Consider the following 23,463-nt stretch of genomic DNA (forward strand, 5'->3'; position numbering starts at 1 on the left):
GTGTTTTAGATTAAAGGTGATCTAGACAGAGTAATATTTAAGAAGTATTTTGAGACCTCAACTTCTAGCCACGATGGAGTGACAGGGACCGGACTTACGCTCCTGCCATGAAACTAAAAAACTGGACAGAATATGCATATGGCTGTCGTTCAGCAGCACGTGAGTGTATTGTAGGGAGAGAATAATTAACTAGGACAGGAAGGACTCACACCAATCTCAGGAGACTGTTTACTTCTAGAGAAGGGATGAGAAGAGAACTGGGGAAAGGCAATTCAAATAAATCTGGAACGTTATACTTTGAGCAAACAAACGAAAAAATGGGGCCGCATGGCGAGCTTTTGGGGTGGCTGGCAAGATTCTGTCTCTTTTCATACATGGGGCTTAAAAAGGGAGTTCTTTTGTTAATAATTCATTAAGCTGTTCATTTGTTTTTATGCAGAATTCTCTATTTGTGTTAAAGTAACACAAATAGTAAAGAAGCTTACAAAAGTATCAAGTTTAAAAAAAGATCAGTGGCATATATTGATAAAAGTTAACGTGTTAAGTATAGGTGGTGGGTGCCCTGGTAAGCCAGTATACGAACATCTATTTCTGTATGTTTCACAGGTTTAATTACAATAAAGCTTTTATACTAGTCATCAGGAAGCAGAGCTGTTAGGAGATTGACTACTGGTTCAGTGGTTGGGTCTACAGACCTGTAGAAATGGTGTGACTTGAGCAGCTCCACGGCTTCATACACTTTGTGGATAGAGAGCAGGTGAGAGGCGGCTTTGACATACTGCTCCTGAAAACACAGCTGCTTGGCAAAAGCTTCTACAGCCCACAGCCACACATGGTAGCCAGCTAAAAGAAAAAAAGAAAAAGAGAAAGAGAGACAGAGAGACAGAGAGGAAGGAAGGAAGGAAGGAAGGAAGGAAGGAAGGAAGGAAGGAAGGAAGGAAGGAAGAAGATAGATGGTGGTTACATAAGAAACAGGCTTAAGGGAAAAAAAGTACCCACATATGTACATTTGTGTTGAAAATGCTTTTTTAGTCACAATATTAAGCAGGAAATTTAGATACTAATTCAAGTGCCATTTAGATCTATGCTTCACCTACCTCTCCACACCCACATTTTGAAAACAAATTGTTTCTTTGATTATATAATAAATGCAAAATTCAAAAGATACAAAACAGTATGGAAGTCAGGAGAGTGATCACCCTTGTTGGAGTGAGTGGGCACTGACTGAAACGCAGCACGAGAGAAGCTCCCGGTGCTAGGGACGTTGTTTGATATGGGTGCTGGTTACAAAGGGGTATTCAGTTTGTGACATTCGTGGTATACTCATGACCTGTGTACTTATCTCTCTCTCTCTCTCTCATATATATACATGTCTATCTCATATCTATCTATCCATCTCATATCTCTCTATCTCATATATATGTTATATATATATTATATATATAAAACATACATGTATGTTATATATACACGTGTGTGTGTGTGTGTGTGTGTGTGTGTGTGTGTGTGTGTATTACTTGAATAAAAAGCTAAAAAACGGCATGGCATAAAAGGTTTCCTTGTTATCCTGGCATCCTCCTACCTAAATTTGTCCAAATTCTTTTCCCTGGAGATAATCATTATTACTAGTTTCTTTTGAAATCTTTGGAAATAGCCTATGAATATACAACCAAACGTGTAAATATAAATGACAGAATATCAGATATTCTGTTGTACCTCTACACGTTGATTCTTTTCACTTATTATATACTGTGGCGTTCCTTTCCGTATCAGAATGCACAGAGCTGCCTCATTCTTTTGGTACCTGCAGGAGTTTCTACTGTATAGATGTACAGGATTCAACCAGTCTCTTATCGATGGACATAGAGGTTGTTGTGATCTTTTGCTATTATAAATCCTGCCGTAATGATAACCCATGTATATTTGTCATGTTACATGTGTGAGTACAGTTAAATTCCTACAATTAGAATGGCTGGGTCAGAGAGGATGTGCAATTCAAATTTAGTTAACAGACATGACCAAATTATCCTTCAAGACAATGTCCATCTTTAGTGGATGTATCCCAGAGATAACAGAGCTTTTGTTGAAAACAACATACCAACTGGAGCCATAGCCACGAGATTATCTGTCAGCTCCCCTCTTTCTGCTGCAGACTGGAGAACACCTTTTAGATCTCCTTTCCAAAGCATAAGCTGGTGAAATAACTCAGGGTGGCCGTTTTCCAAGTGACCTTTTCCTGTATGGAGGAGAGATAATGTTTGGAAGATGTTTCAGAAACATCTGTCTGCACTGAATTCTAGAAAAAGAAAGGCAGGAGAAAGAGAGGAACAAACTCCTAGAATATGTAGTCACTCGCTGATGGGCAAATTACCTCCCAGAGTGTTCACAGTGGGGCGAGAAGCCCACTCAGACACTTGTCCACTCACTCACTTTCACTCAGCCACTCACTCAGAGGGAATACTGTACATTTAGGGTCCTGTGATAGTGCAAGAGGTATGTGTGAATACGCAAATTGGGGAGCTCAAAACCTAGTTAGTTGTCATGTAAAACTAACTATTAAGATGCCACAGGATGGCAGCCATAAAAGAGATACATACAAAGCCTTAGGGAAGCGTAAGGATGGAGTGGGTTGTGTTGACTGGACTTGCCTCACCTTCAACCTCGATCATTCTGTACAGGGTGGCCCTGTCTGTGAAAAGCCCCAGGTGAATTCTTTCCTCAAGAGCAGCAGACACGTCCTCATTTAGCTCTGCTAATTCAAAAAGAAACAATCAGGTGAAATGCTTACACAGGTTAGTTTTCTGCCCGATTACTTCCGAATGTTAAGCCCAGAACACCAAGTTCAGACACCGAGAAAGAGTCCTGTCCTCATTTACCCTGAGAGAGGCCATGCAGGTTACAAAGGCAACAAAAATAGGAAAATACTTCCAGTCTGATAAGCTTAGCCTTGGCCAATCCAATGAGACAATTAAGTTTATAGTTTGCTCAAAGAAAGATTTGGGTGGGGAATAAAAAGTAATGTAAAAGCCAACCCAAAATGTTAACAGGTACTTAAATGCATTAAAAAGCAAAACAAAACTATCATGAAATGTCCTTTAATGTTCACTAGGATTTATATAAAAGGAATTCAATTTTCATTCTTTTTTTAAAAAACGTCAACTGAATAATTTTTCAACAAGGGAAATAATATAAAACTCTATGGTTAGTTGTATAAGGTATAAGGAGTCATTACAAAGTTCCAAAAAAGAGGGCTATGTGGATAAAATATCTCTGGAGAGAGACAAGAAACTGGTAATAGTGTGGCCTTGGGGCAGAAATGGAAGAGTGGGTGTCAGGTGGGAGAGATATTTACTTTCTTTTTATACTGTTTGAATTTCATTTTATCATGTGCATCCCTTTTTAACATGTAAAATTCAAAATAAAAAAATATATAGCTGCTCCAGTATCAAAATAATGGGCATTATATGAGGGCTCTGAAAGATTAAAACCAAAAAATCTTCTGTAAACAAAAACTTCCATTAATTTTTTTGAAAGGAATTGACATAGTGTGTTTTCAATAAGCAAGTAATTTTTTTTCTACCTGAAGATACTGTTGATTCATGCTGAAGTATTTAAGCCATCATACCAATTCTAGCACAAAGACAGCTATAACAACTCGATTTATAAAAGCAGAGCATTACATCTCAGAGGCACTGAGTGTTGACAGTGGGTCAGGATGGGGAGCTTGGCAGCAGAGTGTGGGACAGGGAAGGCTGGCAAAGAATGTAGAATACAAGCAATTTTGGACACTTGTTTGCTCATGCAGTCAACAAAAAACAAGCACTTCTTGTGTGCCAGTTGCCAGAAGATTATGGATGGGCCAAAGAAGTACAGTTTTGTACCTTTGGAGTGTTTCGCAGTTGCTAGTACCAGACAGTCCTGATGAAGCTCTTCTTTGGACCTGTGGTCCAGGCTCGTTATCAGTGGAAGTATGGAACGGGCTTTTCGCTTCTTGAGTAAGGCTTCTGAAAAGCAATACAAGTACAGACTGAAGAACAGCTAATCAGAAACACAAAACGGAATGCCCACTGTGGGAATGTGCCCTGCTGGAGGGACACTGCTGGGCATAGAGAGTTCCCACTCTTACAAAGCTTTCAAATTAAATTAGCTGGGGGCAGTGTTCACAATACACACAGCTAGCCCTGTGAGTACTTGTAAAGCAGTATCAACTGCAAAACAACACTTCATCAAGTACTAAAAAATGTTTAAAAAAGCACGACCCCAAATTGAGATGTAACCAAAATACAAATATTTAAAACTTAAAACACACACACACACGCTTCTGAGTTTTCAGTTGCATGTAACAATTGAGGATGCTTTAACATAATGTTTTAATTATTAGATACCAACCTGGCTTTTCTTTAGGTGGCTCCTTTTTCAGTAACGTGACTTTATTATTAACGGTGACTTTTGGCTGTTCAAAGCCTACGGAGACCGGAGGGCAGATAACTGGTTCTCTAGAAACTACATCATAGGGCAAAAAGAAATAAGTTTGGATAAGAACAATGTAGAATATCGTTCTTTTAAAAAATTAAGAACTATACCAGTTTTAATGATGTGATTTTGATCTATTACTCAAAGCATGAGATAAAATCCTTTGGAAAAGAAGCATGGGTCGTCTTTATTTATTTATTTACTTGGGGAACAGTGTGCTTCTCCAGGACCCATCAGTTCTAAGTTAAGTCGTTGTCCTTCAATCTAGTTGTGAAGGGCGCAGCTCAGCTCCAAGTCCAGTTAGTTGCTGTTGTTCAATCTTAGTTGCAGGGGGTGCAGCCTGCCGTCCCTTGCGGGAGTCAAACTGACAACCTTGTGGTTGAGAGGACGCGCTCCAACCAACTGAGCCATCCGGCCGCCCGGGAGCTCAGTGGCAGCTTGTTGTCTTCATTCTAGTTGCGGAGGGCGAAGCTTGCTGGCCTTGCTGGGAATTGAACCGGCAACCCTGTTGCCCAGAGTTCATGCTCTAACCAACTGAGCCACTCATCCGTCCTGTCTCCTCTTCTTACCTCACAACCTATGTTCCAGGATTCCGTAAGTTTATCACTTATAACATTGACTAATTGATCTAAGGAAAAGTTACAAGCTTCTCACCTCCACAACTTTATACCATAGTTCCAGGAGTTCCCAAACTTTGCTCAGGTGACAAAGACTTTCTACATGTTTCTATGACAAAGTACTAGTTGCATGTTTAATTAAACAAAGAACAGCCTTACTAATAGTAAAGATTGAGGGTATGTGATACGGAGTCACAATCCTGAGCATATACAACCATGAACTTAAAAACCCAAAAAACAAGCTGTGGATATACAGGGGTAAAGGATATTTTGTGCAGTCATTTTGTGATAAGGTATTTTGATGAGCCTAAAGAAATCCACTAGGGGCGGCCAGTTAGCTCAGTTGGTTAGAGCGCAGTGCTCATAACCCCAAAGTTGCCAGTTCGATCCCCACATGGGCCACTGAGAGCTGCACCCTCCACAACTACATTGAAACAACTACTTGACTTGGTGCTGATGGGTCCTGGAAAAACACACTTAAAAAATAAATTAAAAAAAAAAAAAGAAAACCATTAGGCTTTTTTGTCTTTACCTAAACTATAGGTCCAATAGCCACCCCTTGAGATGGAGAGGAACAGGGATGACTCTGTACCACATATTTTGGCCATTTTAATTCTGTCACATCAAAATACTGTTTTAGAATTAGACAAGAGTCACTGCTTCTATTTATATCATTTGCTATTAAGGCATTCACTTTAACAAGTAACAAGCATCAGAGCTTTAAGGTAAATATATAAAAGAACGAAAGTGCTAATTTTATAGTGACATTTTTTTTCTCTTCAAACTAGAAATAGACTTCGTTATTAGAAATTAGTGACGGAACCTTGTAAAACAGTTTTGTGAGAAATCTGAGAACTGCCACAATAGCTTAGACTGGAAGAACCTAATCATCATTCATAAATGATTTCCATAGAAAAAAACCAGGTGCAAACCTAAGTAGGAAGGGTGAAAACGCGCAAGTTTCCAGAGTGGTGGTAGATTCTACTAGGTCACATATTTGTAAGGGACAGTGGTTTCTTTCCATGTACATGGATGGTAATGTCAAGTTGTTAAAACTTTCCGCATGTAAGTTTCTATGTACATATTCCCTAGCTTTGCTTTGTCCCACAGGCTTACCCTGCCCAGGCTGATAAGAAGTTTTCTCTACAGAACTTCACTATTTCCATCCCAATCATCCACTAGATACTCTTTAATACTCTTTAATACTTGGAGGCTTAAAGAACCCTTAAAAAAAAACCAAAACCTTGTCGTTTCCAAGGTCATTCCCAAAATACCACCACACGTAAGTTCAGGAGTTGGGCCACCAGGTAAGTCAGAGACAGCAGTTTCTCACTGAGTAAGAACCTGCCTTAGTCCTGATCATGCCTATGTAGTCCTAGAGAGTTGGTGACACAGGACTCGGGCACATACCTGCTGAGGCAACGCCACAGGGTAACTCTGGCCCCTGGGCTTCCTCCTCTCCCTCTTGGTCAGACACGCTGCCATTCTCAACAGGTCCTGCACTCTCCCTCATACTGTCTTCTTCATTCCCATCATACAATTCCTGCTTTATGGGAGCTCTCGAGGTGGGCTTTTTCTTCTTTTTGAGTTTTGGCTTAGGCTGAGACAGCCTTTTTTTCTCTAATTCAATACTTTTCTTGCCTATAGGAATAGCAATAAAAAAAAAGGGTAGACTAAAATACGCATTCTTGGTTAAAAGCACTCTAGGAGATAATCTCCAAACCCTCATTCCTCTCTTTTTAGATAGCTTCTTACCCTTTCCCTCCCTTCATAATGAATTTGTCGTTATCAAAATGTTAACCAAACAGAACCAAGCCCTTTTGGGATTTCATTAAATCATAAATACCATGCCCTGTTACCCCTGAATACTTTAGTGTATATCCTGCAAACAAGGACATTCTCCTACATCATCACAGCATAACCATTAACGTGAGGAAATTAAGAGATACATCACCATGTGTACTCCACACACTTCATTCAAGTTCTGTCATTTTTACCAAGAATGTCTCATAGCAAAAGGAATCACACATTACACTTGCTGCTTGTCTCTCTAGTTTCCTTCAGCCTGGAACAGGCTCCATTTTCCTTTGAGTTCATGACTTGAAACTTTTGAAGATTACAGGACAGTTTTGCCAAATTTCCTCAACTGGGCCTGCCTGATGTTCTCTAGATTAGATTAAGGTTATGCATTTTTAGCTGGAATTCACAGAAGTGATGCTGTGTTCATTTCAGTGCAACCTGTGAGGCAGCACATAATTTCTGTTTTTTTCATTATTTGGTTGTTTACTTTGATCACTTGATTAAAGGGGTATCTTGCAGGTTTCTCCCTGAAAAACTGTTTTTCCCTTTGTAATTACTAAGTATTTGCATCCATTAGTTTTAGTATCCATTGATGTTTCTTGACTAAAAATTGTGACTGTGATGATTGCTGAATGGTAATTTTCAAATTCCATCATTCGTTCTACACTTATTGTCATTCTATCGTAAAAAAGAGCTTTTGCTTCTCCCCACTTATTTAGACATTCATTTATTTTCATCATTATGGACTCATGAATTCCTATTTTATGTTTTATTCCATTACTGTTACTTTTTAAGTCTTTATCCTTTGCTTTTTAAAGTCATCTTTATTGAGGTATAATTTAATAAAATAAAATGTACCCACTTTTTAATACTTTGCTGAATTTTGACAGATGTGTAGTCACATAACCCACCACCACAGATAAAAATAGAAACTATTTCCATTATCGAAATGTTCCTTCATGCCTCTGTAATAAGATGTGCCCCCTCCCCCAGGCAATCACGGCTTTGCTGTCACTGTAGTTTAGTTTTGCCTGTTTTAGAATTTCATATGTATAATTATATTTCATATTGTATATTAGAATTATACAGTATGTAGTCTTTTGTGCTGTATTCTTTTGCTCAGCAAATTTTGTGTTTATCAGTAGTTACTTTCTTTTTATTGCTGAGTACAATTCTGCTGCATACCACAGTTTATTTACCAGCTGACCGATATTTGCGTTGTTTCTAGTTTGTGGCAATTCCAGATAAAGCTGCTGTGAGCATTCTTTTACAAGTATTTATATGAATATATCCTTTCATTTCTTTGGGTACATTTCTAGTTGTTTAACATATTGTCTAGTTATCTAGCTGTTTATGGTGGTAGGCAAGTCTGGTACCTGTTAATCTTTCATAGCCAGAAATAGAATTCTCCTGTTAATTATTTTCAAGTACAAATTGTCCTAGATTTGGTTAGTGGAGCCCCTTCAAACAAGCTTTTTTGTCCCTTTGATATAGCTCAGTTCTTTGAACACTTCCTTTCTTTATGGTATGATGTTCTAGGCTCATCTTGTAGCTTTCCTGTCCCAACCTAGAATTAGCCATTTTCCCCAGAAGCCTGGTTGGTCCCTTTTAACAGAAAATGGTATTTGGAAATCAAGATCTGGGGGCCAGTATACTTGTTACTAATTGGGTGTTGTCCTCAGGCCCCTCATAGCCGCCTTCCTTAGGGAGGCTCCAAACCCTTGCCACAGGGTCGCGGCCACCCTGCAGGAATGTCTTCTTTGCTTGACTCTGGTCAGCTCAGTTACTGTGGAAGGAAGAGAGGGAAGTAGGCAAGCACTGACCTTGAGGAGGCCGAGAATGTTCCTGCATGGAAGTGAGCCATCTGTACACACAGAAGTCATCTGCCCCTGAGTAGATGCAGTCTGGATCCAAAGGGGACCACACCACACAAAGGAGTCGACCTCGATGTCCTCGGAAATTGCATAGAGGCTCTTCCCGGAGAGTATCCCACACCTAAAACCAAAAGGCACATGACAGAATAGACACTTTCTGGTTATTCTACTGTGTAGGGGTACAAGTTAAACCTTTTTTTTTTAAACTGTTGTGCACTTATTGCCTCTTGTGATTTAAAGTTTTTTTCTCAGGAGTTCTATTTCAGAGAATGCTGTTTCCTCTGGGGTTGATTTGGAGGGAACTAGTGGTGCCCTGTGGGTTTCACTGTCCTGAACCAGGGCCGTAGGTTAATTTTTTGCTGGGGATTCTGATACCATGAAGAGAATTCTAACTCAGCCCACCTCTGCATGTGTGGTGCGGACTTGGGGTTCTAACTTCTCACAGGTGAGACTTTTGTCCCCAAGTACCTGGGCAAGTGATCAATTTCCTTGCTGTTTCCCAAATTATACCAGTCCCTGTTTCACAGAAGTCAGCCCTTGCTGGCTCTTAGCTTTGTGCAGGTAGCTTAATTACAACTCATCATTTGAGACAGACATCCACCACAGATGTTAGTCCCCCAGTTCCTAAGGTCTGTTCTGGTTCTGATACCCCAAACTCCTACCTCATAGTTCTGGCTTGGCATCTCATCTTTATTTTTCAGAACTCGGAGATTTCTGACTTACCTACTTTTAAAAAATTGTTTTTATGATTTATTAGACTCCATTTCTGTGTTTGAAGAGGAATGAGTACTTTTCACATCAATTTGTAAGTCCATCAGACTGACAGTCAGAATGAAATCTTAAAAAGTATTAGAATTTAGCTAGTTCCTATTACTGTATTTTGCCATGTATAATGTGCTCCTAAGTTTTTGGCCCAAACGTTCAGGGGGAAAAAATCTTTTGTTTTAATTTTTTAATTCAAATTTTTATTTGTTTATATTTAGGTACTTGTTTTGTGTGTTGTAAAGGAATTTTAGCATTTATTTTTAACATATTATGGTACAAGAAATTTTATGTAATAAATAATTACAAACACAAGAAGAGAGACAGGTACAAGAAATTTTATGTAGCGGTAACAAATTTACAATATTTACCATCATAGAAGGCCAAGAACTCTTTGTCATTATAAGTTTGTCGTAAGTTCAACAAAACCGATTATCGTATTCCAGGGTATTATTTTGCATATGGATATCGTTATTGAGTTTAGAATTAAGCTTTTAACTCATAAGCATAAATAAAAGAATTAAAAACATTTATATAGATACGGAATTAATACCACCCATGTATAATGCGCATCCATATTTTCCCCTCATAAATTTGGGCAAAAAAGTACACATCATACACAGCAAAATACGGTACTGCTTTCCTTTTCATCTAAATAAAAAACCCCAATCTTAGCTTGCCAAGGGCCCAGGTATGTGAAATAAAATTAAAATGCCTTCTAGAGCTTAGAAAATCCCTTTCTGTAGAAGGTAAGTATACAACTGGGGGAAAAGAGGAAAGAGTTAGAGTACATAGTGAAGAACCCTCAGAATCAGATGTCGTCGTACCTGAGCTGTGCCATCATAGGAAGCAGAGACCAGCCGTCCATCATGATGTGGGCTCCACGCCAGACTGGTGATCTTGGCTGTGTGCCCTGAGAGGGTCCGGTAGGGCTCTGTGATGGTCACTGGGGATTCAGGGTTGCTCTCTAAAAGACAAGGGGAGAATGAGGACCACAGAACCTACTCACAGGACTGTAAGAACTGGATGCAGTCAACATGGGAGTAAGATGTATGTTGTGTGTGGAAAACACTTAAACACGGTGGGAAGGGGATATAAACTGGAACAACCTTTTTGGAGAGCCACTTAGCAATAACCATTCTAAAAAAACATGCAGCAAACTAGTAACACTGGTTATTACTGAGGGATGAGATATAGGAAGAACTTCACTTTCTAACTTAACATTTTTCGTCATGTTTGAAATATTTGTCTTATTTTCAGTAAGAGGAATATATTACTTTACTTTTGAAAGCAGGAAAAAATAACATTTATTTTAATACCGAAAAGAAAGTAAAAAGGGACAAAGATTGGAATGGAAAGTAACTGAACACGTGCTAGTCCCCCAGTATGGAAGGCACCAAAGTTACCTATGACAGTCTTTAGGTTGTGCACATAAATGACTGCATTGTTGGACCCAGAGGCCATCAGATAGCTCAGCTCTGGCTGGCTGCCATGCTCATGATGCCAGCTAATGGCATTCACAAGCTTGTGATGCTGCTGGATGGTACAGATCAGTTTCAAGTTGGGAACCTGAAGTATTTCTATTGATCTGGAATAAGAAACAAAGACAAGAAAGATGGATCATCAATTTACAGTCCAATGCAAACAGGAATCTTCTTCCTTCCATCCGTCAAGGAAAGGTGAAATGGAATAGGATAACCCTATCTATCACTGCAAAGGCTACTTTCTTATAAAGAACCAGGTACAAAAGGTTCTCTCTCAAACGAGTATATTCAGCTTTAAAAAAAAAAAATCACACCCATCTCTGGAAAGTTGTGTTCATCGGGCTCTTGTAATAGATGGTGCTGAGGAGAAGCTAAAAGAATTAGTGAACCAATGGCTGAATGTAGACTATGCTACTGTGATCAGAATTGGAAGAGGGCATGGTGAGGACTAAAGAGGACTTCTCCCTAGGCTTACTTTAAAAAATTATAGGGAGACTTAGGCTGTTCAGTGCAGGACATGAGCATTACTGAGCATAAAACAGGAGGCAAATACTTTCTTTGGAATGAAAACATCCAACTTCTTTTGTAGTTCTCAGATGCAGAGAGCTCCTGAATCATTTACAGATAACCAAGGATAAATCAGAATATCAAAGACAACTAGGCTTCCCCAACTAACATTACAGATGGCATTAGCCAGCTTGTGATCAAATAGATGTGCAATTACAAAGTTGTTTTTTTAAAGAAACAAACACATACCCATCTTCATTGCCAAGAGCTATGATTTTGCCATCTGCTTTCCAGCTGATCTCTGTGTGTACAGGCAATTTGTACTAGAAAGCAAAACAAACCAATCTTGACTAAAAACATGGTTTCTCTCTGTACGTATGTTACATTACAAATCAATGACAGCGTGAGAAAAAAAATCCCTAGAGTTTGAAAATGTTCTAATTATACAACAGCCATTCTTGTAAATAATACATATAATTAACCAAAGAGTTACTAAGAGCAGGTATTCTAATTATAATTTCCTAATTGGGACAAAGAGAGGCCAGTAAATACTAAATGTCTACAATGTCTAACCTTGTGCAATGAACTGCATTAAAAAGATTTTTATCCCACAATAAAGAATGAAACATATCTGTTGGTTTTGACAACATAGGGTCATGGTCTCCTTAGCAAAAACCATACACTCTGCCCTCGTTTTCTTCCTATCCCTTCTGTTTCATTTCCAGATTCTTTTTTCCCCCCTAACTCTAGGGTGCCTCCTGGGCCCTCTTCTTTTCTTGTCTCTTTAAACCACCTTATACATGCCCACAGCTTCTTCAGCAACCATTCATGTGAAGGGTTCCAAATTTCTATTTCCAGCCCAAACTCCATGTGGGAGCTTCTGATCTATACATTCAACTGCCATAAAAACTGAAAGCTTATTAGAAACAGGAATTTTGTCTCTTTTATTCATTGCTGAATGTTAATGTTCAGGTAACATTTAAGACAATGAAGTACAATAGTCAATAAAAATAATTCACTTTATAGCTAAATGTTATTTTCATGCTAGCCAGACAAAAATTATGAGCAATAATAAAAAATGCTCATTCTAAAGAGTAAGGACATTTCAACATTTATGGTTGTACTTCAGAAGACAGCTCTAGCATACAGATATATTGATAGGAGGGTAAAGCAAATGTGATTAAATGTAGGCATCTAGGCCAAGGAATTATTTGTATTATTTTTTGCAGCTTTTGTGGAAATCTGTAATTATTTTACTAAATTTTTTTTTTTTTTTTTTAAATGACACTTCTGTTTTGAGCAAAATACCTTGCAGCTGCACTTGGACACCATATAATGTTATTTTTAACCAAGGCCTGAATGGCTGGCCCGAATACGATGCTTTATATCCAAGAGCTGGAAGTTTATAATAAATCAGCATTGCAATTGAGACAGAACATTTTCTTTTTTGGTTAAGTTCCTTGCTTTACTCAAGGATCAAGACTTCTAAGATAGTGTTATAACTTACAAATTCACTGAGTTTGTAAAGAACATCTAAGAAATCTGACTGAGCACAACGGATATGTCTAATAACAGCATTTATGATGCAAGATGGGAAATGAAGAAGATCCAGAGATCCAGAGGAGACTACAGACCACAAGAACTCACTCTGATGGAATTGGTGTCCCTGATGAGTTTGTTGATGTCAAAGGCCTCTCCGCTCAGCTTCCAGGGGTTATGCTGTAAGACAGTCCCTTCCCCTCCACAGCTGTATAAAGTGAGGGAAGGTCTGTCTCCTTCTCCTATGTGAGAGAAGAAAAGAAAGCTTATTAGTTTTTTTTGTTAAGCAAATGGCAACTGGTTTATTAGAGCAATCTACTGATCAAAGTATGTTCTCACATGTGGACAAATTTTGCAAATATGTTTAGTTTACATAAATTAAGGATAACATTTTTCAGATTTAAAAAGAAGATGAATGTTTTGCACTTCACCAGCTTAACTATTTGTTGCTATAGTATGACCATATCATACTGTCAGTTGTTTTGAAAGAATTATATTAATACACTGGAATAAAGTCACCATTCTTTGCATCTGAACACAGTTGCTGGAAGAAGTAAAAAAGGGTATGCTAATTCTACGTTACTATTTATAATGCAACATATTTGTCTTTAACATTCTTCTGCCATTGAAAACAGTAAGAGTGCCAAAGCTGGAATCAAAACATATTCTCAAAGTTTTTGAGAAGTTACCTTTCCCTCCAGAAATAAGTATTTTATATTCTTTGAACATTTAAATATACAGAGCTGCATGACTTCCTTTGACTAAATATAAGGAATTGTCCTCAAAGCAGTGATTTCTTTAGTGTTACAGCAATTCTCTTGTTGATTTTTAAGAAGGAAACTGGTTCTGGTGGTTCTCTGTAAAGGCAAGTTTTACCTTTCACCGCTGTTAGAACTAGGGCTGGCACAAATCAAGGATAAACAAACATTTGTTGAATGAATGAATGAACTATAATTGCAGTGCTGCTCGAGTTCTTAATTTACACCGTCCTCTCTATGTAATGCAGTTACTATGGAAATTTAAACATGTTTCAGTATAGAAGGGTAAGAAATGTTTACCAAAGGTTTTTGCTAAACACACTCATTTAAAAGATATTCTGAAAGAGCTATCACTTTAGGAGTAAGGGAAAGACAAGGCGGAGGGGCTAGAAGAGGGAAAGGGTCCAGACTACAATCAAAGACAAAAAGAGATCATTTGAGAAATTCTTAGTTTTTGAGTTTAGGGAGGCTTATTATGGGTGAATGGTTTCCAACTTATAACTCACCACGACTACCCTCATGGACCCCAGGGGACATAGCAGCCTGCATAAACAGTCACTGCACTAGAATATTTATGACTTTTGAATATCCTAGGATTAAACTGAAAGAAAGAATTTTCTCACATTTGTTAGAGAATGGCTCAGACACTTACCAAGTGACATGGGGGGTACTGGTGGCCCCCAGGCTAAACTGTACACAGTCTTCTTATGATATGTGCTGGAAATCTGTGGAGGTCTTGGGGAAAGGGGAATTACAAACAGATTTAAAAAAAAAGGCACAGTGGAAAACAGAGCGTTTTCTAAAAGGTCTCTATTATAAAGTTAGTTGCTGATACTAGAGAAAAACAATAGTAACCTTCTCCAAATAGCTTGAGTATAAAGAAGCAAGCACTTAAATAACATAACATGTAAGGATATCTACTAACAAAATGAATAAGCCCCAAACACGCTTTACCTTTGCCCTCCTCTCCCCCCCTCACTCCTCTGGCCAGTTAGACATCATTTTTCCCATCTTTCCCTGAATTGCCTATACTTTACTTAAATGTCAAATATTCTAATATTACTGTAGCTCTATAGCAGTGTAAAGGCTACCCCACCTAGAGAAAAACAGAAGACAGAAGATGCAAACTGTTCGGCTCAGAACTAAGGTTCCTGCTAAGCACGTATTATCATCATGCAAATGGATCTACCTCCTACTCAAGTAAAAGACAAGAAGTGATTTTAGGTTTACCCTGTCATTAATATCACATTCTTAAACTAAGATGAGATTTTAGAGTAAGTAGATTTTCAAGTTTTTGATTCTTCTTTTTTCTTTTTTTTTAAAGAAACCTTGGTCTCCGGTATTTTTAAGGTGGTTGTGGTGATTAATGATATGTGATGTGTCAGTAAAAGGCAGCGTGGTTATTACCTTTAGTGTATAGTAGTTCTTTGTATCACTTTAGAATCCCAGGATTCCAGAACCTATGACTGAACTAGCTGTTGACTTACTTCCACGTCTCTGACATATTTATTGCTATCATTCTAGACAGTAACCCCAAATTCCTTGGGCTAAAAGAAACCGAATAAGCCGTTTAGACTAAATGCTCAACAATGTGTACAGCAACATACTTCCTTCTACTACATACCTTTTCTAGTGTTAGTCTGACTATTCAGCGTATAATAACCAGAAGATACTAATGTTAGTGCTTCCCATAGGTCAGATGGTCTGAACCACCAAGACCTGAAAAACTTTTTTGAAAATAAAATTCTGAGTTCTAAGCCTCAGTCTCAGAGCCAGAATCTTAAAAGCTGTTTCCCAGGCCAGTTCTGATGCAAATCCAGGTTCATGAACTCAAAATTAACTCCATCACTGACATTATGGTCAGTGGCGTAAACAAATCACTGTTTCTCTTACTTGCTGGAATAGGTGTCATACAATCCCACTTTCCCGTCATCAGTTCCAAAAGCCAAGCAGCCTTCCTTGGTTGGGTGCCAGCACAGCTACAGAAAATATGAGGAAAGGGGCAGATTGTTAAGGGAATCCTTAGGTTCACATGGAAAACTTTCTTGCTCTTGATGTCTTCTAATTTTAAAAGTAACATATTCTCATTAAGAATTTTAAAGAAGTATTAAAAACAACATAAAAGTTACCTGGATTCTCAGCATCTAAAACACCCCAATGCCAATATTGTACCTTCCAGACATGTTTTGTGAATAAACAAAAATAGACCATTGAAAAAAACAAAAATAGGTTCTAACATTGAAGTGTGGATGATACACCATTGAGTGGGGATAAAAGATTCCAGAACAACTTAGAAAATATGACTCTATTGATAATTAACAAAATTTGGAAAGATACACCACAAATTATCATCAGTGGTTCTCTGGATTACGGAAGTGGGGGAATAGAGTGCAGGATACAGTAGGAAACAGTCTTTTTTTGCTTTCTACAATTATGTACTATTTAGTTTTCTTTTTAAAGCACAAACATTTATTGCTTTTATACTAAATGGCCACACAGAGGTCTCACTTTGGAGAAAAACAAAAAAAAGTTATACATATTGTTTTGTAATCTGCATTCCATATTTTATAATTTGCATTCTTCATGAATCATTAACATCTTTCCACATCAAGTAAAGGTCTGCATTGTCATTTTTAATAGTTTGATATCATTCTAATATGTTGTTATGTTATAACTTAATGTATCTTTCATGAATGCACATCCGGATGATTTCTATAATAATTTCTTACTATTAGAAAACATGGTGATTTAAACGAAGCTTTAATTTTAAATTCTGAATTTAGAGATACTGGATTTGGTTAAAGAGGGTCCTTCTGTTTTCCTGTGTCAAACTCAGAGATACTCTTGAATAATCTTTGATTCCCAATAGAATTCATTTAAGTGAAAAGGTATTCTCCAAAAGAGAACGACTCATTTGAAAAAAAGTTCATAGCAGGTGCAAACAAATCTCTCTTACCGCTGTAACCTTGGACTTGACACCCTGCCAAAAATTTTTCACATCATAGCTGTTCTTTATGGAGATTGTATTCCACACACGGATCATGCCATCCCCAGCGCCTATGGCCAAACAGCCTGTGTCCACAGGAGAGAAGGCCAGACTATAGGCGAAGCCACCAAGGGAAGGCAGGGTCCAGCAGCACTCCAGGGTGGCCATGTCCCAACATTTTACCTGAAAAGATGAAGGATTAGGGCCTAAATATAAAAAAGATCAGAGAAACAGGAAAAAGAACATTTCAAATAGGATGGACTCAAAGAGTGAGTAAGGATAATAATTTAACTACTCTAGTAGGAATTAGAAAAAGCATCTCTCAGAAAGAAAAAAAAAATCAGTCATAAATTGTAGCACTCCAAGGGATCTTAGAATACATTTATTCCCAGAGATGGCAAGTAAATTCTGGATCATACAATTACTAAACCAGAACCCAGGCCTCCCATTCACAACTTCAGTGGCCTTTCCACTCTGTTGTATTTAGAGCACTGGTGACTTAAGCAAACTGGAAGTAAAAATGAAGATGGCCTCAGGACAGTGGAAAAATCAGAGCTGCTATCTCAAAACGCAAAATACCTTACACTAAGGGGAAGAGGAGTGCTAAATTTTTAATTATCACTTGTTTAACAGAAGGACTTGGGAGAAAATGTCTATCAAATGAGCCTAGCTTAACTGCAAAACAGTAAGGTCATAGACTTAAATAAAGCCAATTCTCTCTTAGAGAGATTTCACCAAGAGTAGATGATTTTGCTACCTAAGCTATAGACAAGGACATTTTAATGCCAAAGCATGATGGTTTCCCATGGACACATCTACTCTTCTATATCATACCTGCTTTAACAAAAAGCCATCTTGGTGGTTCCTCACTTTTCCCCTACCCCTCTGCTGTTAATGTATTTTGTGCCAATCAGTAACAGGAACTCTGAAATTGGAACTGGGAGCAAGGTAGGGTGTGAGATCTGACGGCTGGTTTGAAAAAGCCCTCTAATTCATGTACGTCCTAAATCACTGCTCTTCAAAGCTGAACGCAAAACAAGCCGTTCTTACATCTCTGTCCATTGATGTGGAAAGCAGCAGCTGTTTGTCATCCTCGGTTTGCAACGGACATAAATTAAATACAATTCTTGAATGATTCTGCCCTTCCGATGAAGCACTAAAGAGAGTATATTTCCGTCTCCAAGACTGAGTTAGATCCCACAGCAGCAATTCACCTCTGTGAAGGAGAAAAAGGCATTAGTTCTCTTTCACAGGCAACCTGAAAACAAGTGATTCTGGGCCAGAGAATATGGGCTCTCCATTGCAAAGTACTTTCTGTTCATTGTCCTTTTAAGGAGAGAAAAACTGTATATTCTGAAATATGCACAAAATAACTGGAAGCTCACACAAAAAACAAGGAGTCACTGCCTATGGGGAAGAGATGCAAGTAACTTGAGGAATCAGAAGGGCACTTTATTATATCTTTCGTTTTTTTGGAGCAGGTGAATGTGCTGGACTACCTTTCGAACAGATTTTCCTAACAGCTTTTATTAGAAAATGCCACCACATTTGTGTAGCCCTAAAGGCTTTAAGACATAATATATCTTTGGGGGGGGGCAGCAGGGGGAGTTAGGACCATGACCAACATTTTGGTGGGATTTTCTGCTTTACCTGTTACTACTTCATTTAAAAGCAGAGGCCTTGTCTATTAAATTCACTTATCTCAAGTAACTAGAAGCTGGTGCTCAATCAGTTTTGTTTCATGAATGACTCTATTCATCCTAAGAAACAGGAAATACTGTAACCTCCTCTTTTTTACATGGGAAGTAATTGAAGCTCAGAAAAGGGAAGGGTCTTGCTCATGAACACATAGCAGGTAAGTCACGGACTGATTCTGAACTTTCGTTCTGCCTGACTTCAGAGTCCACACTCTTAACCACCGGGCTATACTTATCCCATCTTTCTGTTTATTAGACAGCACAGGTATTTGTCCCATGACTTTTCCATTACAAATGGCCCATCATAATGTAAGCCCCAGCCATTACTTTCTCCATTTTTCGTGTCTAGGAAAAGAAGCCTAGGAATTAATTCTGAGGCTACAGGGGAAAATAAAATATGTCAGAGAGCATGACCAAAAAAAAACCTTACCCAAAAGAGCTAGATACCAGCTGTGTTGGCTGATCCTTGGGCCAGTGGAGTGTCAACCAGAGGCGTTCTTTAACAGTTGGATCTATACCCCCTCCTCTTCTCTTCAGAAAGGGCAATTTCAAAATCATCACCCCTGCAGATTAAAAGACAGTCCATGGGCACTCAAGATAGTGAAACTACATGCATGACATCATTAGCAGTTCACAATAGAGTAGTCCCCCTTATCCAGTCAACCACGGTCCAAAAATATTACATAGAAAATTCTGGAAGTAAACAATTCATACATTTTAAACTGTGCACTATTCTGAGTATTATGATGAAATCTTGCGCTGTCCTGCTCTGCCCCATCCATCCGGGACATGAATCATCCCTTTATCGAATGAATCCATACTGTTTATGTTAAACGCCCATTAGTCACTTAGTAGCCATCTACGTTATCAGATAGACTCTCATGGTCTCCCAGTGCTTTTGTACAAGTGACCCCGATTTTACTTAATAATGGCTCCAAAGCCATTCATATAATTTGTATTATGGTATATTGTTATAAAAAATTGTTCTATTATTGTTGTTAATCTCTTACTGTGCCTAATTTATAAATTAAACTTTACCATAGTTGTGTATATATAGGAAAAAACATAGTATCTATATAGGGTTTGGTACTATCTGCTCTTTCAAGCATCCACTGGGGCTCTTGGAACATATCCCCCTCGGTCAAGCAGGGACTACTGTACAGTTGTAGTTTAAAAGTTTGTTAGTTATGGTTACTCAGAATTCAGACCTCGTTTTCTCATGGTACATTATTATGCATAGTGGTTATACTAGTCTAGCTAATTTAAGCTAAACAAGCTTTTATAGGCTCTCTTGGCAACTTAAACACAGTAAGAATACAGTTTGGGAAAATGAGTTTCCAACTAGAATTGAGTACCCAGATGGTAACACAACCCAAGATTCTCTAAAGTTGGAAGGACAGAGGGTGGAATTCCTTCTTCTATTTGGCAAGAAATCCAACAAAGAGGACAAACTTGGCAGTCAACCTGTTGCGGGAGGTTAAGTCCCTCCACCCCTGACACATGACTAACAAGTGGTTCTTAAACCCTATTGTGTATCAGAACCACTCGTGGAACTTTAAAAAATACATATGCCAGGGCCCGACTCCCAGAGACTCTGCTTCAGTAAATCTGAAGACCACTGTCCGTAAGGTTAGAGGTTATCCTTCTGGAGGGATTCTTAGCCTGGTGGTGTTCCCACTTGGGTGTATCAGCCAAAGTATGTCCAAAAGCCACCCACAAACCTTAAAAAAATTCTGTTTTCCCAAATTATACTACTAGTTACCAATGACTAAGCCCTAACTTGCTTTAACATGCACCAATGCATTTGGACAAAGATGACAAAACTTTTGTGGTTTCAAATAAAGTGGAGAAAGAAGACTGCTATAGAAAGACTTGATTTTTACTATACAGGTAACATCCACTCTGCCTAGTTTCTTTCTCTTAAGGTAAAGATTCTGCCCAAAGAGATGCTTCGGAAAGCTGAATGACTGAGGGTCTCTATAATTTGGATAAACCGAGCTCTTAGATTTAAACATGAACTTCAATATTGGGTGTGTATTATTTATTCTGCCTTTGTGCATTAAAAGCTCCAGCTGGAGCGATCTTTTCCATTCCTCCGATCCAGGCCTAGCCCAGTTCCAGTATTTCCAGTCTCACGACAAACGTCTTCTCCACCATGCCAAACAGTGACCCTTCTGTGAATGTATCAGAAACCCTCATCTCCAACCCAAAAGACAGATGTTAAAAGCACAGAGAGTTCTAGCCCAGGCAAAGCTGGGGAAACAGGTTTCTGAATAGAAAAGTAAAGAACTGCTTTCTGACAGATGACACACTCTCAGTCCAAGACAGAATAAAAAACCTTCTGCCTCTACCAGATCCATATAGGTTGTATCGCAAAAGAAATATCAAACCTCAATCTTACCTCTGCCTCGAGAGCAGCTCCAAATTCGAATGGTCTGATCTTTGCTTCCTGTGGCTAAGTAGCAGCCTTTTGTTACTGGACTTTGTGCTATAACTTTCCCATTGGGAATTTCAGGTTCTTCTAGGATAGAGATGGAATTTTGTTTTAATATGCATGAAACAGGCAGGTATCAAAGAAAAATTAGTTTGCAAGGGTTCCCAAAACTTAGCTATCACTTTCATAGATCTGATCTGTAAAACCTGAAATTTTAAATATAATTCAAATTATACAATTCCACTCATGCGTCCTTTAGCTCTAAAGAGTACAGAATTCGCCCTTAAATGATCTCTACCTGAATTTTCCTCTTGATTTATGGATAAACAATCTTCACCAGGCAGAGGACACCAGGCTATGGAGTGGATCTCATCATCGTGGCCTCGAAGCCTGTGAATAACTTCTCCTTTCTTACTGATGTCAATTATAACCACTATGCCATCCTTGTAGCTGAAAAACAAGAGTCAGAAAACATTTCGTTTTCTACTAAGCATTTTGGCTTGGGAATTATTGTGCATTTCTAAAAGTTAAGTGCATTGGGGGTTGGGGAGAAGGGAAGAAGAAACAATTTTGTCCTTTTTCTAAAGTGTTCATTTCATGCTTCCTGGTTTTTTAAAAAACCCTCTCCTTCACAATCAATTCTTGTAATAGTCACACTGAACATGTTGCCCGGCACAAAACTCAAAAACAGTGGAGCATGTGTGCTTGAGTTCTACATCCTTACAGGGGCCTAACAATTCCTCTAATTAGAGATGAATAATCCTAATACACCCAGAAAACTCCTTCTCACAAGGGATCCTACTTTTCTAACTATAAACTTCACAAACGCTGCAGAGCTCTCAATTCTAGATCTGGATATTCCAAGGCTGTCATTTTTTGAATTCAGAAGAAACTGAGAAATTCGACTAGCGTTTTTTTAAAAAAGTGATGAAATATTTCAGACTACCCAGCCTACGAAAAAAAATAATTATCAATACAATTGAACTCCTCTGTATATACAGCCCACCCTAACCAAAGCCCACTCTGTACCTCTCATCCCTAGAGGGAAATTGCTATTTGTGAATTTTGTATTACATCATCCTAGCCTTTTCAATATATATTCCTAAAGGAGATACATAATTATTTTGTATATTTTAAACTTCATATAAATGATATCATCCAGTCCTTTTTTCTGCATCTTGCTTTCTTCACTCGTAACTAACTCTAGTTCCGGGTCAGCCATTTATACTGTTGTATAGTACTCCATTGTATGAATACACCTCAAGTTTCTTTATTCATTTTCTTTTCGAAGGACTTCCATTTTTTAGCTAGTACAAACAAAAATGCTGCTATTAATGTTCTTCTACACATCTAAGACAATTTCAGATTTGTTGCCCAGTAATGGAACTGCCAGTACATAAGATACACATATCTTTGCTTCACTTAAAAGTGCAAAAGTACTCTCCGAAGTGGGTATACCTATTTATATTTCCTACATACTAGATAATTTTACAGGGAAAAATACCATTACACTTTTATTTTTCTCATTAAATTTTTTTTTTCTCATTACAGCTTTATTTAAAAAATGAAATCACAGAATTTATCCATCTTTGAAGACATGGACTTTGAAAACCACCAAGTTATGTAACCTCATAGTCATGTGATCAAGTCTTTAAGGAATAATCACCGTTTTGAAGATCCTTGGAAAACAAATCATTCTGATTCAACCCCACGTCTGACTGTGCCGTTCCCTCTACCTGGAAGACTCTTCTCTTCTTGTGATTTCCTGCTTGTCTTTTAAGGTCAGTTTGATTTAACCTTCTCTGACCCCTGCCTACCACCCTTTCTGCTTCCTCTCTAGTATCCCAGCTGCAACAATGCTCTGAGTCTGAACAACTGTTCAGTCTCAGCTGTTGTACTTGTGATCTGGATCCAGTCCCTTCTTGACTTCTCAACATTGCTCCTATATTTATCACGATTTGTCCCTGCATCAAGATCTCCCCCTTCTGTCTCATTTCCATCAGTATAAAAACATGCCCTTGTTATCTTCTGTTTACCACTCCCTTGACCCCATTACTTCCTCTGGCTTTATGTCAATGCATATTTTTACAACCGTGTGAAAGCGTGGTCTCCATGTGTATCTTTACTACCGCACCCGCAGTCTCTTGAATCCACTCCAGTCAGACTTTTTCTTCTAACACTCTAGTGTTTATCCAGTTTTCAAACCAGATGAAATGGACATGTTTGGGAGAGAAATGGAGTGGTGAGAGAAAGCAGGCGGCTCACTCAGGCAGCTCGTGTGAAATAACCTTGGTGACCAATGAGGAGTCAAATCCCAATGCCAGACCACCTTCCCAATCTAGAGGGATAGCCGAGAAACAGAGGGACAGAGCGGAGTCATCTGACTCTCTGGTAGTAAATGTTACATCCAAAGGCAAGTACAGAGGGAGAAACAGTTAAAAGAGGATAATTCCTACACTTGGAGATTGACTGGAGAAATCAAATGTGAAGAATGAGAAAACTATAGTATTGTGGAAACCAAGGAAACAAAAA

The 23,463-nt window shown here is 38.4% G+C and overlaps 2 protein-coding genes across 5 annotated transcripts in view; one reads left to right on the plus strand and one right to left on the minus strand.

Moving 5' to 3' along the window:
• CNOT8 (CCR4-NOT transcription complex subunit 8) overlaps nucleotides 1–22,712 on the plus strand; it is a 48,060-nt gene extending 25,348 nt beyond the window's left edge. The window contains exon 7 of the mRNA XM_074313827.1: nucleotides 22,483–22,712. Coding sequence (XP_074169928.1) covers nucleotides 22,483–22,524 — 42 coding nt within the window. The 3' untranslated portion in view covers nucleotides 22,525–22,712. The remainder of the gene's footprint in view (nucleotides 1–22,482) is intronic.
• The window catches only part of GEMIN5 (gem nuclear organelle associated protein 5), a 34,055-nt gene that overhangs the window by 8,483 nt on the left and 2,109 nt on the right, over nucleotides 1–23,463 (minus strand). Inside the window, exons 4-21 of one of the 4 annotated variants that reach the window (XM_074313824.1) lie at nucleotides 21,230–21,381; nucleotides 20,899–21,015; nucleotides 18,928–19,060; nucleotides 17,851–18,016; nucleotides 16,771–16,983; nucleotides 15,708–15,793; nucleotides 14,467–14,549; nucleotides 13,165–13,298; nucleotides 11,767–11,840; nucleotides 10,933–11,114; nucleotides 10,354–10,493; nucleotides 8,714–8,885; nucleotides 6,501–6,731; nucleotides 4,390–4,503; nucleotides 3,882–4,004; nucleotides 2,654–2,749; nucleotides 2,099–2,236; nucleotides 696–843 (exon numbers count right to left, since the gene is read on the minus strand). In XM_074313824.1, the coding sequence (XP_074169925.1) occupies nucleotides 696–843; nucleotides 2,099–2,236; nucleotides 2,654–2,749; nucleotides 3,882–4,004; nucleotides 4,390–4,503; nucleotides 6,501–6,731; nucleotides 8,714–8,885; nucleotides 10,354–10,493; nucleotides 10,933–11,114; nucleotides 11,767–11,840; nucleotides 13,165–13,298; nucleotides 14,467–14,549; nucleotides 15,708–15,793; nucleotides 16,771–16,983; nucleotides 17,851–18,016; nucleotides 18,928–19,060; nucleotides 20,899–21,015; nucleotides 21,230–21,381 (2,502 nt within the window). Of the gene's footprint in view, nucleotides 1–695; nucleotides 844–2,098; nucleotides 2,237–2,653; nucleotides 2,753–3,881; nucleotides 4,005–4,389; nucleotides 4,504–6,500; nucleotides 6,732–8,713; nucleotides 8,886–10,353; nucleotides 10,494–10,932; nucleotides 11,115–11,766; nucleotides 11,841–13,164; nucleotides 13,299–14,466; nucleotides 14,550–15,707; nucleotides 15,794–16,770; nucleotides 16,984–17,850; nucleotides 18,017–18,927; nucleotides 19,061–20,898; nucleotides 21,019–21,229; nucleotides 21,382–23,463 lie in introns of all 4 variants that reach the window. The other 3 variants (XM_019750409.2, XM_074313823.1, XM_019750408.2) reach the window with 3 other exon arrangements.

The sequence above is a fragment of the Rhinolophus sinicus genome, linkage group LG10 (genome assembly GCF_036562045.2).
Source record: "Rhinolophus sinicus isolate RSC01 linkage group LG10, ASM3656204v1, whole genome shotgun sequence".
Classification (NCBI taxonomy): domain Eukaryota; kingdom Metazoa; phylum Chordata; class Mammalia; order Chiroptera; family Rhinolophidae; genus Rhinolophus; species Rhinolophus sinicus.